Below are 18,136 nucleotides of genomic sequence, written 5' to 3'. Positions count from 1 at the left end.
CTTTTATGCGAGGGAAAATATTCATAGTAACGACAAATTTCCAATTGACCGTCATGCACGCCTCGAGTTGCGCGCAACCTTTCAGGACTCCACAATTAACGTCTCGTTAGGGAATTTTTCGTATGACATTGTGTGCATTATTCCGCTGTTTTGAATCTCCTTCTCGTGTACATTACCGTGAAATTGCACTTTTCTTCGTGCAATTAGGAAAGCTTGTTAAAAAGTATTTCCGTCCGCGATACAGTCCGGCTTGAGAAGTGAAGTTATTTTGAATATTTATATGGCGTTCAAATTTAACAATGTGCGATTGCACATCGTTCTTCGAGGTTGTGTACATGATGATAACTGCTTTCATTTATAAAACATTCGTGCTGTAATAATTATTTCCTTGGAATTGCAGAATGATCGAGAGGTCAATTTTCTGACTACAACACAAAACACAGAAATGATTTATTTCGCGCCATTGTTGTCTGTATTGCGCCAGTTCCGTTTGAGTTTTACGACAAAGCGAAAGTTTTCTTTCGATTTGTCGAATTGCAAACAGTAAATTTATTTCATTATTGACTGAATGAAAGGAAAAAAAAAACCGTTTGCTTCGTGCGCCAGTTAGGAACTTTGCGCATACAGAATACGTTTAGATTAGATAAGTCGTATCCACACGCGTATTGATACTTGTAATGAATTAGGCTCTTGTAAAAGAGTCACAAGTTGCACCTGTGCGGCACACTCTCATTAACGACGCTCATCGTGCGCGTGCAACCTTATCCTTAATGTTCATCATCACGTGGTCCACGTGCACGTATTCCCTCTTGTTGCTTCTGCCTCATCTCAGCTTTTTGGGAAAAGATCGCAAAAAAAAAAGAAAGAAAAAAGAGAAGGACAATAAAAACGAGTTTTATGGTTTAAGTAAGGGGGAAAGGGGAAATAGAGAATGGGCTTAATGTTTTTTTCCTCCCGGATGCCCCGGAGCTGGATGCCTCGCTTTGGGGTATCGATCGGCACATCGCCAACACCGTCCGTCTCGATTTCTCCGCCACACACACCGGATCCAGACACAATGAAGGACCGGGCTTTCCCGGGCCTCTATTTCTTGTTCCCAGGCGAGCCAAAAGCACAAATGGGAGGTTTTCACGTACCTGACGCCGACCTTCTGCGACCACTGCGGCTCGATGCTTCACGGTATCGCCCATCAGGGACTCAAGTGTTCAGGTAGTTAAAAAAAAAAAAAAAACTAAGAAATCAAGTCGCGCGTCAACAACACGTCAAACCTATCAAACAATCAGATATCTCGCACATCGATCCCGCTGCGCCACCATTACCATCAATTCCCGTCATAGTTACACAGGAATTTGACCATCTGGGGTTGCCCGAATATCTGTCTTGGTATAGGGCGATCAATTTGACGGATAGGCCTGCAAAATTTCGGATATCGATTTTAGCCCCGGAATATTAGATAGCGGATGCCCGCGATTTCCGTGTTGATATAATGAAATGGCAATGTGAGATATGCAATAAGATATATATAATTGATTCAATATAATTCATTAGTACGGGTAAAGACGTTGCATTATTGATATATAATTGTTATGCGGCGCAATAACAATCGCGTTACGGTTTCACTGAAACGCTTTAATGGATGGTATAGGTATTATTATTATGGAGGGCAAAGCGAGAAATGCCGATAAAAAAGAATATCGAAAATCCATCGATGGTGCGAACGGGTAATTCGTTATACCGCTATTAATAGCTAACGTATCGATATCGCGCTTCTCGGTGCGCTCGTTTCGCGCATTTATTCGGAGACCCAATTGCAAGCTTTTCAGATTACGAGGGCCGTGCGCGCTTACAAGCAATATAGAAAAATACTCGAACGATATACATATATTAGGTCCTCCTTGTTACTTTTATCTCGTGGTGCGTTAAATCGCTTTAAAGTAATCGTGACTAATTTAGCGGTACGAAAGTAATCGTGACTAATTTAGCGGTACGAAAAGAATAGAGATACTCCTAGAATCAGCGTAGATAGATCGCTGATTAGCCGTTAACATTAACTTTCACTCAATGGTTTAAACTTTCAAATTGCGCAATTATTAGCACTATTAGCAAAACTTTTTTTTATTTGTTACATATAAGTAAAATAAAACAGAGTATAATAATTACTCGTTATATTTTAGACGGTTAAAATGGATTCGATTATTTTTTAATTCACTGAGACTGTATCATTTATACTCATTTATTTATATATAATAAATGGTTTGAAATTAAATTAAGTTTGAAATTAAATTAAGTTTGAAATTAAATTTATTTTTACGAGGATTTTATTTGCGCTATTTTCGCTAAAATATATGATTTCTTGAAAGTGGTAGATTATCAAACTGAATAATTCTGTATACATTGTTTTTTTCTTCACAAAATCTTTCAATTGACACAAATTTTATTTATAGCTAAAAAGATGACAAAATATTTTTCTTAAAAACACGATAGATTTGAGTAAGAAAACATGTCAAACAAAATTGATTGAATATTTGCGTCGGGATATCGGATGGAAATAGATGTTGAATTGAACCCAGGTGGGGCGGCTTTAGAACATCGACTTTCGAAGATTTCAGAACATATATTTCTTGAAGTTTCTTTGTCGCCCGGGAAAACAAGCATTGGAAATGCGCGGATTAGGTGACTCGAAATTTCGTATCTCCAGCACTCGATATCTGTATTGACGGATGACTGTAGATTCGGGATCATTTGTTCGAGAACCTGTTTATTCAACAACATTTCGCTCGATCAAATATTACACATTGCCCAAAACGGACGGATGCCTTAAGGCGTAGTTTTAAATTTACGAACCGATCATCGACATCTAGGAGAATCTAACGCGAAATTATGCAGTGGATCTTGCGTAAATTTTATATAAATTTATAAAGAATTACAAAACATAATAAATTCTTTGGAAGTACTTTCGACAAAATTGAGGAAATGTTTAATCAAATCATGTTATAATTACTCCATTTGTTTTTTTAAATTTTTGTATAAGTTTTTTATTCTCCAAGATTATTCCGAAAAGTTATGGAAATACTTTTATGTATAACTTTTCTTTGTGACACAGACATTTCTCCCAGAATGATTTCCGATCATAAAGTAGTGTCACTCGCGCCGCTCTCTATTTTCTCAAGTTTCTCTAATTTGTCGTTTTCGCGATTGCGACAGACTTTACGCCATTACGATTGTCGAAAGTCGAATAAATGTCAACGAACATTATTTAGCTAACACTTCAAGGTAATAACGCACGTATTGTCGCTCAGTTTTTCAACTAGAAAACAACCTGTTCTTTTTTTTTTTTGCCGCTTTGATCGTCAAACAAACCGTTCGAGTCGTCAAACAAGCCGTTCTAAAATTGCGATGTAGCGGTCTTTTATTTGAAGATACATCGCAAATATATATGTCGTGGTGCAAGCATATTTATACGTGCCATGAACAACGACAATCTGTGATGAAACCGTACAGGAATTTCCTATATACGTTTAACAAATAGAAGAGTCTGTTGAGCTTGATTTATCGGAGCAATTAATTTGATTATAGAAATTTAATTATAGAATAGCGCGGAAACCCAACGAATGTGGTCAACCGTTTTTCATTGCTAACTTTGTTAGACAGAAACCATTCAAGAATCGACAAAGAGGAACATTTATTATATACTGTGAGAAAATATATTGCGTTATATAGACTTTTTGAAATTATATATTTTTTACAAAAAAAATTATGCCTTTTAAATTCAACAAAAACGATGCATTGTAATAATTACATTATATAGTTTATATCCAAAAAGTATCTTAAACCAAGCAAAGTGTAATTTATTTTTAAATATTGAAACCGATGTCGCAAGTCAAATTTTATCAATCAGATCAGGTTTCTGAAATAATTGAATTTCAATACGTTAAAAATGGCTTTATTTTTAATATTTGACATTTTTTTTCAAAAAAACGTTAAATTTATTTTGAAATTCTGAAGCTATAAATATATTTCGTTTATCCTTTTTAGAATGTATTATTTTAATTTAATATCTTTCTTTTTAACTATGTTATAAAGAATTTAAATGCAGAATTTTGATAAGATAACTTCAATTATTATTTTATATTATACCGTGAAAATGAAACAAAGAAATTAAAAATTTTAATTAGATTGCTCGTTCTTTTTTAGCAAGATTTGATTAAAGCTGTCAAAGTTTCGTGGCTAAGAAAAAAAATATATAATCATTTAATTTTTATCTAAATATAAATATTAATATGTCTGAAATTTGCGGGAGAAAAACATAATATTTAATTTACGATATTTTTGATCGGAATGTGAACTATATAAGATACAATTTCGATGGGTTTAATCTTCGCTAATACTTTAGTTATAAATAAATATAGAGATCATATTTCTCTGATATTTTATAGCATTCAAACAGAGATTCGAATTTTCTAAAATCATATCGCTTTCAATGATCGGAAGACACTTTCAATTGAATTGAAGATCATTCTGAAAAATATGGAACGCACGTAATCATGCCGCTTACCAGCGTATCTGTCGTTAACCGTCGGCAGAAAATCTCACTTTAAAAATCAGGGCCCTTCACTCGAGTGTGGTTCACTTTTTGCGCTTCGACATTCGCGCCACACGGGTTTTACACGGGCTTTAGACCGCGTAATCATCCTTCTCGATGCACTTGAAAGAAGTCCCCCCCGCGCGCCGTCGTCGTGAAGATCCGCCACCTCACGTTCGAAGCGCGCTTGTGTGTACATCGCTATATATCTCACCGTCGGCCTCTCGTCTTGCGAAGCTCTGTGGAAAAGCTTTCAGACGACGAGATGCACGATTGCACGCCGTACTGACACAGAAAACCGGGCAACGGGCGACACTATGATGTATGTATTTCGCCGTGAATTTTACACGCGGCGAGAAGTGGCGCGGTAAACGTATCGCCGGACGTCGTGACGCGATGAGATACCTGCCGTTTGCATATACGTTTTTCCTTCGAAGAGATAAGAGAAAGCGGCATCCGGCATCTCGGCAGGAATCCCTCGCCTGCTTAGAGACACCCCCTAAACGCATGGAACATCTTTCGTATACGATCGCTCAACCGTACAGGGAAACCCAATCGACTGTGTGTCACTTCGCGATTCGAACGAGTATATGTTGCTTGGTATAACATAGTAATTCGTATTCAACGGTACAATAGAATATTAATGTGATCGTATATGTATATCGGCCAGCTCATGTAGGTATACTTTCGACCTTGGTGCATTTTTGATTGTGTTTTATCACACGACTGCCTTACACATTGCACCACACCTGGTACTACTGCTGGCGCGCCGCTCGGTTTCTTTCTTCGGTTTCTCCGCCGTGACTGAACGGCGACCGTCTTGTGCCTATCCCCCGACGACAAAGCGCGAGCAGAAACGCATTTTAATATACCACTCTCTCTATCTTCATTTCTTCGCCTATTCACTCGCCGCTTATTCACACGGCGCATTCTAACCCCCGCGTCGCGTGCCGTGCATCTCGCCGGGTGCTGCGGAACACCCGCCACCCACACCACCGATGCGCCGTCACACGCATCTCCACCAGTGTATTACATATGTATAGATTGTATATATTACACCACATTTAGCGCAGCATTTCTCTTGGATGAGTAATTATTAAACTTAATACACCTAATTATTAAAATGGAATAATAATACATATAATTAATGTAGTATGAATTGCGATTGCAGTGATTGTACATATGATACGTAAGCGTACATACAATGAAATTCTCAATGAATTATATCTACAATAATTAGATTAATAATTTGTTACGGATCGTTCTCGATACCTCTCTCCGACTTTAATTTTAACGACGGCTCTCCTTCGACCGCCTTAAAATCGATTTCTTCACAGGAAAATCTCCAAAGGAGCCGTTCGATTCAAGTTTTTAATTTTTAATCTGAACGTTAACTTGATAATTAAATTTTAAGTTAAGAGTTTAAGAAAGGTAAAGTCTTTAGGTTTAAGTGAACAATGAAGTTTCCTTATTTAGCTGCGTATAACTCTAGCAGCGCTTACTTATTAGAGAATTTACGTTAGTTAGTAGTTTATTTGTTTTCTTCAACACCTCTTTTTATTATTTTCCTTTTGAGACTTGTTCTGCGAACATAATGAATATCTGAAAAAGTGTAAAAAAAAAAAGATGACATATCTTTATACATAAATATAAGAACTTCACTATATGTACGTATTTTTGTGTTCTACGCACTGATGCACGATATATACGAATTCACATACATATGTATACATATACACACATGGATAATGTTTGTCGTGCATGCATGTAATCTTTATACATACATATATATAACATTTACGTAGATTTACAGCGTTCACTTATCGACGCGTGAATTCAAGTAATCGTATTACCTTTCCCTCGCAAACATGCGAACTTCTTGATTGCATACTATGTGTTGAAACTTGCGTGATTATCATTCGTGTTATCCGCAGTTAGCTTTTCGTTGACATGTATCTGTACACAGTCATACACGTCGCTATTTACCATTTGTATCGGAATTTTCATTACAATAATAGAGGTCTCCGTGTGCTAAACGGCGAGAGATCTTGTAGAATATTTTACATATGTACGCGTGGGAATGTAGTAACTCCAACAAGAAATGAGATCATCCCCATAGCTTATATAAAAATCTTTTTTTCCCTTCATAATGTACAATGACTTTATTTCATTGTCGAATAGCTTCGATTCACAATAAAATCAGATGAATGGAATCGGAGAGCGAATCGCATATTTTCATAAAAACGCTGTATTTCAATTTTTGCACGAACCGTCTTTAAATTGCCAGGAAGCGCACTTGCCGTCGTATTGCCATCGCGCTCGTCTTCTGGGCCGTGACTTTTTTAAAATTCGATTCGCTCTGTTATTCTATTCATCCGTTTCACATCGGTTCCCATCTCAATACTTATAGATGCCAGTCTCATCAACATGAAAAAGAGCGAAGTGCTCCTTTCCCGTATTTTGGAATGTGAATCGTCTCGATGTTCAACTTCTAAAGTATATTCGAGCGAATTATTTTGAAAGCGACTTTAGTAGATAATGCTGTAATGCGAAATGCAATGCTACAATCGTTACAATTATTCTTAATAAGAAAAACATGTTTTTAATATTTAAAAAAAAACATGTTTTTATCTACATATGTAGATATCTGAAATTTTTATCGTTATATTTTTTTTATTGTGACGGATCAACATTATTTTCTGTAATTGAAATTATAACGGTTTTTGTCTTACTGGCTAGATGTCAAGTCATAATTTAAGAAGTCGGCTTTAAAAGACGTGTAACAACGTTTGAAACGTTTCTTTAAAATGTGATACGCGCGCCGCTTTCAAAATAAATACCTCATTTATCTCCTTGATCCATAAATCTCCCACGTGTACGTATGCGTAACCGCAGCTGCGCTCAAAAACTTTAAGCTCCTAAGATCTCGGAAGAAATATCGCCAATTTAAGAATATTTAAAATGGACGAACGAGACAGCCCGTTGTGTAATTCGAGCGACAGCTGCGATTTCACTAGTCGGTTGAAAATTAACGAAACAACAAATTGATATTTTTTCGCGGCACCATAAAGAGAAACAGAGATGATCGATGATGATATAATCGATAATAATCTGATGACATAGCATGCGACATGAACGTGCACAAGAGGTGCGAGGAGAGCGTGCCGAATCTATGCGGATGCGATCACACCGAAAGACGTGGTCGTATACACCTGCACATCACATGCCCCGGTAGCAAACTTTCCATAGAAGGTAGGTTTAAAATTAAATTTTGTTTCTATACTGTTATCGTTTTTTTCCTATCTTAAAAAACTTATGAGCTCTCTCTCTCTCTCTCTCTCACGCTTTTAGACTTACACAATTATTTCAGTATTACTAGTTAATCAATTAATCAGTTAAACTATATTTTATACAATTATATTTGAGTAGTTGATAGACAAAAACAGCTCCAAAAATATTAAAAATATTAAAAAATTAGAAACCTTGAATTTCTTAATTCCTTAGTTACAAATTGAACGTTTTAAAAATGTTGTAAAAACGTTGTAAAAATAATTTAAAACAAAGTCAAAAGAGAAAAGTGGGTTGAGTTGTAAAAAAAAGTTAAATCTCTGCTCTGTACTGTTCCAAATGCGACAGTGCTGTTTTTATTTTTATTTTTTTTATGAAACTTGTTTTGTAATTTTTTCCTCTATGTTTTGTGCTTTATTTGAATTTGACACAAAGATAAAAGAGAAAAAAAATTGTATTTTTCCAATAAATAACTAGGATATAGAGTTTGGGAATATAATATAGAAATCCTTTTTAATATTAATAGAGTAATTAAAATGTTTTAAAATTATAAAAATTCTGTTTATTTTAATAATTACTCTAAGATTTAATTGATTTTGCATCTAAAATGTGGCGGACATTGCAGTTCGAAAATCAGCTAAATACTTTTATCATCTACAAAACCAGCAACGTGCATTGTATTTTAATAAATAAAAATTGTGTGTTGTATTTCTCATACCATGCTATATACCTTTTGGTAACTAAAATAATGAATTTTTTTAATTTTTCAAAGAAAGATCATATTGGTAGCTTGAATAACAAAAATTATAAAAAATTAATATAAGTTTTTTCGCTCTTGCTAAACAAATTTCAAGTGGATTTAAGAATTTTTGTCAATGGGCTACTGATTTGTTTGACATTTTATATGATTGTTTGATATTTTATATTTTTTCTTATTTTATGTTATTTGTATTATTTTTATAGTTTTCATTTCTGCAGTTATCATTAATAACTTTTATACTTGATTATGCGATACGATAATAACAAACTCTCTCGTTCTTCGCTATTCTAGATTTTTAGATAAATTAAAGTAAATATTATTTAAATTACTATACCGTAAGAAAATTATGTTATAGTATTATTATATAACATTACGCATAACAGATTTGATGACTAAAAATTAGTATTGTAATTATACGATTTATGGCAGCATTTTATGCAAAAGCTGTACTTTCAGGAATATGCAATAAAATATTTTCTCCGTGATACAAAAAAGTTTAGAAAAGTATTTAATATAAAATATAATTATTTTCTTTTGATGTCTTTATATGATTCAAAGGGAAAAATCTAAAAATCTAAAACAATATGTTGAAAGTTACACTACTTTGCTTGTAATATTATCATGACGTATTAATCAATAATATATATTTTCTAACAGGATCTCTTTGTTTGCTAATTTATTTAGTATTTCATTTAATAATGAAATAAAAAATGTTTAATCTTTTTACAATTTCTACGCAGATAAAATAATAAAATAATATTGAAAAAAATAATGTTTGGTTTGTTTAATATAATATACGAAAAGATACAAAACAGACTTTTAATTTAATATACAAAACGGACTTTTAATTTAATTAATGGACGCATCTGTATATTTGATTATGCCGCAAAAAGATTTTCGGTTTAAATTATTATCAATTAGAGAGTACCGAAATGCGTCTCATATTGAATCTTCGTGACATGTTTACACTGTCGTTTTTACGACGAGATCGTTCCGCAATCAAAAAAACATCATTGTTTTGACGTCTTTGACGAGGGTCTACCATAAATAAATTAATTAGGCATGCTTAGATCGCTGATTGCAGCAAAACGAATTTCTAACAATTATTCGAGATAAAGATAGACGATGTGAAGGGGAAGGCGATCGTTAAACGGCGCGATATTAATAGCTCTTTATTAGTAGCTCTTTACTATCGAGGCTCTTTACGAATATTCTCGCTCGTTAAAATTAATTAGGAAGCCTTCTCTTTTTGAGTGTCCGATTTAATAAAATCCGCACAATGTCATTGCCGTCGTGTCGTTCATGGATGACCATTTCGGATAAATGAGGACGTTACATGTAACAACGGCATCGGAGTTATTATTGGTCGTTATCTAGGATCGCGCGCGATATATTGAACCTTCTAAGGGCCAGATGAGCACGGGCGTTATTATCGTAAAGACGTAATAACCCTGAATGCCGTTACAACCTGGGAGCGTAATTATCCGCAACCGGCACTAACGCGCCGATATCCATCGCTATCCTCTAAATTCGTCACGACTAGAATGCATTAAATTTTCCATGGCTCTCGTCAAATTGGTTCACCGAGGGTGATGCTGTTACGCAGAGAGAGAACCCTGGCGAACCTAAATTGTACCATCAGATATCTCGTATATTCGCTAATCATTTTGCTCCGCGAATAGCTTAATTGGAATTTAAGTTACAGAAATTTGACAATAATTAACAAGCAATCTAAGCAAATCTTTCTTATGTAGCAACCTGCCTACCCTTCTCAAAGATATACTTGCATCATATTTACGACTAAAAAGAAAGAACGAAAAAAAAAGCGAATATGTATTTTACCTTTGTTTGTACTGAGACTTACTCATATAAATAGGTACATGCCGGCATGGCATCATATTTTATAAAAAAAAAATTAGACATTCGACGACAAATTATTCGTACAAATGCTTTACATTTTACACATGTAAAATGAAAGATACGGTATGCCAATTTGCAAATATATGATTTATTTTGAAAGCTGCATAACGTTTGTTGCACAATTTTATTAAATTAATGTAAAATGTTTTTAATACAGTTAAATGTTATTTGCAGAATTATTTTTCACGCGACATAAAATGGAGAAGTACAAATATCACGATGAATATAAATTCAAATAAAATTTTACCTTAGCTCTTTTTCATAATAAGTTTTGCACGTCAACACAAAGCTAGAGATGATTAAGCGGGGTATTATCGTTTACGGATTACGCAATATCTCGCAACAAACTCATAAAATACCATGGCAATATCATCTCGCCGCGTATTGCAGCATCTAAATGACTCGATAAGCATTGCGAAGAAACGGCCGCGGCGTATCGATTGCTTCGAAGCTCTTATCACCTGTCGATTATCTCGAAAATTAGTTTCTTCAAACTCATTCATGGCGCGCCCGAGCGGGTTACCAGGATATTACTGCCGTGTCCTGGAGGTTTAATTAAAATTAGCGATAAAACGGATTAGAGGTTTCTTCGTGCAAAACAAAACGCGATTTTTCTCTCCTTAATTACATTCTTCTCAGTCACGTTTTACCTCCAGCCAGTAGGATATTAATTACATATTATAAAATGTCAGACCCATATATTTGGCGTAAAATATAGTGGGAATTATATTAATGATTTTCGGGCAATTTAAAAAGGATTGATGTAGGTGATGTAGGGTGTTTCAAAAAAGAAGCTTAATAAAAAGTGAGATTTTACTTTATTCAAGCAAATATTAATTGTAAACGTATGTAATATTTTATTGTTTTCCATATGCTACGTCTAATTTTAAATAGTTTGAGAACTATTATATACATACCATGAATTAAGTTTAAAAATAAATAAATATTTCAAACGATAATCAAAAGGAAAACAATAAAATATTATATATGTTTACAATTAATATTTGATAAGTTTTAGTGCATCTCGCAATTTGTTTACGACACACGTTTGCGAAAATTTTTTTAACAATCGGAAAATAACACTCCTTTCTCGAAGTACTTTATACATATAAAACCGGATAAGTACATGCTTCGAAGCTACCGAGTATTTTTCTCTTCATGAATCCTTTCCGAAAGATCGATTTGTTCATTCGCAGTGCGAGAGGGACGAAATCTCATTCCGATGGATCCGAATGGGCTATCGGATCCTTACGTTAAGCTGAAGCTAATCCCGGATTCGGACAACGTGAAGAAGAAAACAAAGACAATCAAGTCAAACTTAAATCCAGAATGGAACGAGACAATCATCTTGTAAGTTGTTTTTGTTCGTCCGCTAATCGAGAACCGAGTTCGCATCGGACAATTAGATCTTTATTTCTGAGAATTAAAATGTCCCTCTAACGAAGTTTCAATTTTGAGATGTTTCTTTCCAAACTTCATAAGCTTGACGAGCTTCGGTATGTAAGTTAAAGTGATAGATTGTTTTAATAAATTAATCAGGAAAATTTGATTTTGGCAGGAATGGCTTTTGAATTAGAAAATATATTACGTAAAAGATTTTAATAAGTATTAGCGTGCGTATAGAGATGTAAAAAAGTTTTTTTTTTCTAATAGAACAAAACATTAGAAAAAACGTGTTTTTCATTGAAAAAATACCAATTGGTTTTTTTTCTAATTCCGATAGCACGACTAATTAATTATAAATAGTAATTATATAATTATATAATTAATTTTAATGTGATCTACATTTAACTTTTACAGAAGGAGAATCTTTTCAATTCTTTTTCTAAACAGCTTTTCCTTAAGTAGAATTTATTATAATTATTCATTGAAGTTCTTGCTTCAAAATATATTTCAGAATCAATATATTGGCTTTCTCGTTCTGCGTAAAGGTTAAAATGATGATAATTTAAATCTATAAAACTATCTATAAAATAAAAAATCATGAAAAATTAACTTATATTAAGCAAAATATAGCATTAAATAGACAGCTAAAAAAACAAAATTTTGAGAAAAACGAGGCTTATGTTTTTTTCTTTAAAAAAAATGAAAAAAAAAACCAATTTGTTTTTTTTCTATTTACATCTCTACATGCGTAGAATTTGTTTTAAGCTTTATATACATAAATAATTTGTTATTAAGCCTTCTATTTTATGACAAATCACAAGGAAAGGGATGTCTTGAGATTGAATTAGGGGAGATTGCAAGAATTACTATCCCCATGAAATAAAATAGCGCTTTAGCAATCTGGCTTTTACTATTAGCGACCTCAAACCCGAGGATAAAGACAGGCGGCTGTTGATCGAAGTATGGGATTGGGATCGAACATCCAGAAATGATTTTATGGGATCCCTATCCTTTGGCATATCGGAGCTTATTAAAGCGCCCGCAAGTGGGTGGTTCAAGCTCCTTACTCAAGAGGAGGGAGAGTTCTACAATGTACCTGTTCCTGAGGAGGGCGTCGACCTCGCCGAGCTTAAAACCAAAATGCGGGTATTTATTTACTGGACAATGTGTGATTCGTGGATTTATTTTTAAAATACAAAATAAGCACATTGCTATTCATTGCTCGATACAAAGGAATTAAATTTATGAAAAGGTTTCACTTTGAAATAGTCTGTTTAATTAAAATAACTGATTAGCTTTTCGATAAAAATAACGGTAAATTCAGGTAAATAATATCCAAAGTTGTTTCTTATTTTGTATTTTAAATAACGGTTGTCCAGTTTTGGCATGACTTATACGCGAGCCTTTTGCTGACTTGATTTAGAAAACTTCGGTAACGAAAAAGACACACCCGACCCAGGATAAAGATGTGCCGCACAACATGGGCAAGAGCGATCTGATACGAGCTAGCGACTTCCATTTCTTAATGGTACTTGGCAAAGGTAGCTTCGGCAAGGTAAGTTTTAACAATCTTGAGAAACGGCTGCTTTTACCCCGCAATTGGCTGCATTTCGACAGAATCAATTAATTCAAGGTCTTGCTGGCGGAGAGAAAGGGGACCGATGAGCTGTATGCCATTAAAATCTTGAAGAAGGACATCATTATACAGGACGACGATGTGGAGTGCACTATGGTCGAGAAACGTGTGCTCGCGCTCTCGAGCAAACCGCCCTTCTTGGTGCAATTGCATTCTTGTTTTCAGACAATGGTACACACAGCACTTTTCTTTGTAATTCGTCCGCTTACTTTTCCGATTATGATTAAATGCAGTTTTGAATTAGTCATTTAATTAGATCAATATAAATTGCACGTACAACTGTTTAATTTATTTATTTTTTTCTTATATCCAAAATCTTTTCATCATGTAATTTTTAGAAGAGAGTTGATTAAAATACTTCAATATATTTAATTAGAAGTTATAAAAATTCCATTAAACCAAAGTATATTCATATATATTTAAAATTACTAAAAAAAAAAACACTTGTTCACTCGTCTTCTCAAAATAACCCGCTCTTGTTAAGTTTTCTTATTATTATTAAAATATATTATTAAAATTATTAATATTATATTACATTATTAATACTATATTATTAAAATTTCTTCAATAAGAAGCGTTGAGCAAATAGCATGTAAACTCTCTTATACATGAACGATGCGAAACGCAATGAAAGATTAACTAAAACGCTTGCTTTACAAAGATCCGCTTTCTGCTTTCCGCTTCAGGATCGTCTGTACTTCGTGATGGAATACGTGAACGGCGGCGATCTGATGTACCAAATACAGCAGTGTGGCAAATTTAAAGAGCCGGTGGCAGTGTGAGTATTTTAGTGTTCATGAACGTGCTCCGCTTTAACTTGCGGATCGATATCCTTAACTCTATTAAAGCGCCGTGAGAGACGACGACGATGACGACGTGGGAAAACGTCGAGGACGGGAACTCTCGAGCGATTCACGTTGTCGAACTTTCTCAACACGTTCCGAATACGAAATGAAAACCGATTGTACCCGAGAGATGTGTCTCGCCGAGGCGGACGTACGCGCATGGCACTTCGCCGTCGTCATCATCCTGACCTTAATTTTTGCTCATTAATAATCGCGATCGTGATATCGCGATTTCATTATTTTCTTCCGCATTTACGGCGCGGCGTGCGTTCCGCGCAGTTTCACATAAATCTTAATCTTAGAATCGCGATTCGTCTCGACGGCGAGTATATACGTATGTACGTCGACCTTGCGCTTCACAGTTAACACACGTCTCTTTTCACGTTTGCAGATTTTACTCATCTGAGATAGCGATCGGTTTGTTCTTCCTGCACTCGCGCGGCATCGTCTATCGCGACCTCAAGCTCGACAATGTCTTGCTAGATCAGGACGGGCACATAAAAATTGCGGACTTTGGCATGTGCAAGGAAGGCATCACCGGTGACAAGACCACCAAGACCTTCTGCGGCACGCCAGATTACATAGCGCCCGAGGTGAATGTTTAAACAGGGATCTTGTATGAACAAGATGTTGCAGAATACTGGCGCGCGAGCGACGCGGATATATACTGTCGTTCTTTGCGAAATTTCAAATCAATTTTTCCTCGACAGAAATGTGCAGAAGGATTATCTTATTTCACAACTTTTCTAATTTCAACATTTTGTATCCAAGTAACTCTAACTCTAAGCTTCAAATTAAAGTTTTTTCTGCTCTAGTACAATCAACTTGAAATTGAACGATAGATAAAATCTATTACTTATTTTATTAAAATATATTACTTATTTTTGCTCCTGAAACTTCAATAGAAATTATTTATTTTTTAAAAATGTTATACATATTAGCACGAAATCTTTATTATTTTATCACAAGATTGACTTTAAATATCGCAAAAAATGCGTTGTATATTTTCGCCAAATTCTAGAATATTTAAGGGGGTAAGATACTTTGACCAACCTGAAAAATAAAGATTTTTTTGAGTTTGGATTTGGAAGAAAAGTACAAATACGATTCACTTGTAATTTGACACTTTATTAATACATATATTATACTTGTTATGTTTTAAATTTTATTGAAAAATATTAATCTCTCGAGGAAATACAGCAATCCGCGTAAAACTTGCACTTTTAAATGGTGTACATGATTCCGTTATTTTGATTATTCTGAAACAAAAAATCGAAATAGTTTCATAAATTAAAATGTACTCCCTATTGCATGACCGACGATTTTGTTGATAACATTTTCAGTTTCCAAAATACAATAACATTTATAATGTCAAAAAATGTGTCAAAAATTTAAACATGTTTATTTCCATCAATTAAAAAAAAATGAAATAAAGCTCGGTCACGCGATAGGGAGTACATTTTAATTTATGAAGCTATTTCGATTTTTTTGTTTCAGAATAACCAAAATGGCGGAATCATGTACACCGTTTTTTGTGCACGTTTTACGCGGGTTACTGTATTTCTTCGAGAGATTAATATTTTTAAATAAAATTTGAAACATACAAACAAGTTTAACATATGTATTAATAAAATGCCAAATTACAAGTAGATTGTATTTATACTTTTCCTGCAATTCAAGCAAAAAAAAATCTTTATTTAAAGTATCCTGCCGCCTTAATAAGTGAAGCTGGAACTTCGGTACTGTCTTACTGCCGGGGCTTGTTTAATTTCTTTAATCTTTACGCAGATTATCCTATATCAACCCTACGGGAAATCCGTGGACTGGTGGGCTTACGGTGTATTACTCTACGAGATGTTAGTAGGTCAGCCACCGTTTGACGGCGAGGATGAGGATGAACTTTTTTCTGCGATTACGGACCACAACGTCAGTTATCCGAAGAGTCTGTCTAAAGAAGCCAAAGAAGTTTGTAAAGCGGTACGCGTGTCTTCTATGCGCCCGTATTATCTCTCTACAGCTTCCTGGAATTTTAAATAAGTTTAGACGCTTGTACAATATACAGAGAGTCTCGGATTTATTTAAATATATTCTGAAGGACTTTTTAGAGAACTCGAGGTAGATTTTTCTTTAGTGGAAATATCGGAAGGAACTGAACGCAATGTCTTGAATTTCAATATTGGATAATTAAATGACATTTCTATGAATATTTCAACGTAAATACTATGGATTTGTGAATAATTCTAAAAATTGACGTGTGATATAATGAAAATTTCTAACAAAAGTAATTTATTTGAATGTGCGAGGTACGGATGATATACGTTGCTGCTGTTGAAAAAATTTTTAGCTCACGCGTAAAATTCGTTTTGTTGCTCAGTTTCTCACGAAGAACCCGAGCAAGAGACTAGGATGCGGAATGCGCGGCGAGGACGACGTGCGAAGCCATGCATTTTTCCGGCGTATCGATTGGGAGAAGATAGAGAATCGCGAGGTGCAGCCACCATTTAAGCCAAAAATTGTAAGTATTTTCACTGTGGAATATTTTTGAAAAATGTCTAAAACGACGTGTTCTTGTTTGTACAGCAACATCGCAAGGACGTGAGTAATTTCGACAAGCAATTCACCTCGGAGAAGACAGATTTGACTCCTACGGATAAGCTATTCATGATGAATTTGGACCAGACGGAATTTATGGGTTTCTCGTATCTCAATCCGGAATTTGTGCAACACATTTAAGCGAATATTTTTTTTTCCTTAGACTTGTACCCATTCTTCACTTCATTCCTTATTCACTTTTCTTTTTATCATTCAGCTCTCTCTCTCTCTCTCTCTCTCTCGCTTTCTCTCTCATCCTTCTCTTTCACTCTCTATCAATTTCATTCTCTTTTTTAATTCTATTTCTGAATCTTACTGTAGCATTTTCATGACAAAAATGAAACTTTGGGACTCTGTTATTTTTGGATCTCATTAGGAATTTACACATGATTCTTCGATGTATTTCTAAACAGTTACCGATCGTCTGTTGCGTTGTTTACGTTGTAAAGAATAGGAAAAATTAAAACAGATAGTGTAGATGGTGGGAGATTCATCGAACGAATCTGTATAGTTGTTGCAAGCAAAGGACAAAGCTGACGAACGGAGAAATAGCACGTGGAAAAGGAATGCTTTGTACACGTACTCTACAAAGAAAATACGGGAAAAATAATACGACTGGCAAAAGAGAAATTTCAAAATCAGTGTCTTCGTTCTTTGCGTATGTTATTATACCTATGCATTTATTTCAGTAGTCTCTCTACTGTCGCCTTTCAGAGAGTATATATAATATATATATTGAACGCGAATGGATTAATATATGATTATATATACATATACATAATATATATATATAAATATAAATAATATATATTATACATTATAAATTTCTATCGATATTTCGTTAATGTTGCACTTCTCGTCGGTTTAATCTTCTTATGTAGCGTATCTTTAGAGCTGAGTCCTTAGATTCTCTGGGCTCACGACGGGTAAAGAATTTATTAGTGCTACGTCGAGGTCAACTCTCATATTGACACACAAACACACACACATACACACACACATACATACGTGTAAACGTATAAAAGTATTCACCAGATACACTCACACTCCTGTAAAACACAAGCCGCATACGGCTTTTCTTTTCCCTTTCTCCTTTATTCATTGCGAAAGCATGAGTCTGAAGTTCT

The 18,136-nt window shown here is 34.5% G+C and overlaps 1 protein-coding gene across 3 annotated transcripts in view; it reads left to right on the top strand.

Moving 5' to 3' along the window:
- LOC105456708 (protein kinase C, brain isozyme) overlaps positions 1 to 17,647 on the top strand; it is a 74,878-nt gene extending 57,231 nt beyond the window's left edge. The window contains exons 4-14 of one of the 3 annotated variants that reach the window (XM_011700945.1): positions 1,101 to 1,209; positions 7,706 to 7,834; positions 11,747 to 11,900; positions 12,854 to 13,082; positions 13,360 to 13,491; positions 13,570 to 13,743; positions 14,259 to 14,350; positions 14,809 to 15,010; positions 16,206 to 16,394; positions 16,792 to 16,932; positions 16,998 to 17,647. In XM_011700945.1, coding sequence (XP_011699247.1) covers positions 1,101 to 1,209; positions 7,706 to 7,834; positions 11,747 to 11,900; positions 12,854 to 13,082; positions 13,360 to 13,491; positions 13,570 to 13,743; positions 14,259 to 14,350; positions 14,809 to 15,010; positions 16,206 to 16,394; positions 16,792 to 16,932; positions 16,998 to 17,150 — 1,704 coding nt within the window. In that variant the 3' untranslated portion in view covers positions 17,151 to 17,647. Of the gene's footprint in view, positions 1 to 1,100; positions 1,210 to 7,705; positions 7,835 to 11,746; positions 11,901 to 12,853; positions 13,083 to 13,359; positions 13,492 to 13,569; positions 13,744 to 14,258; positions 14,351 to 14,808; positions 15,011 to 15,914; positions 16,031 to 16,205; positions 16,395 to 16,791; positions 16,933 to 16,997 lie in introns of those variants that run through there. The other 2 variants (XM_011700944.1, XM_011700946.1) reach the window with 2 other exon arrangements.
- Positions 17,648 to 18,136: the final 489 nt, after the last annotated feature.

This window comes from Wasmannia auropunctata, unplaced genomic scaffold (genome assembly GCF_000956235.1).
Source record: "Wasmannia auropunctata unplaced genomic scaffold, wasmannia.A_1.0 LD335569.1, whole genome shotgun sequence".
Taxonomy (NCBI): domain Eukaryota; kingdom Metazoa; phylum Arthropoda; class Insecta; order Hymenoptera; family Formicidae; genus Wasmannia; species Wasmannia auropunctata.
The sequence above is the reverse complement of the archived record's forward strand: the minus strand, read 5'-3'. Positions and strand labels throughout refer to the sequence as shown.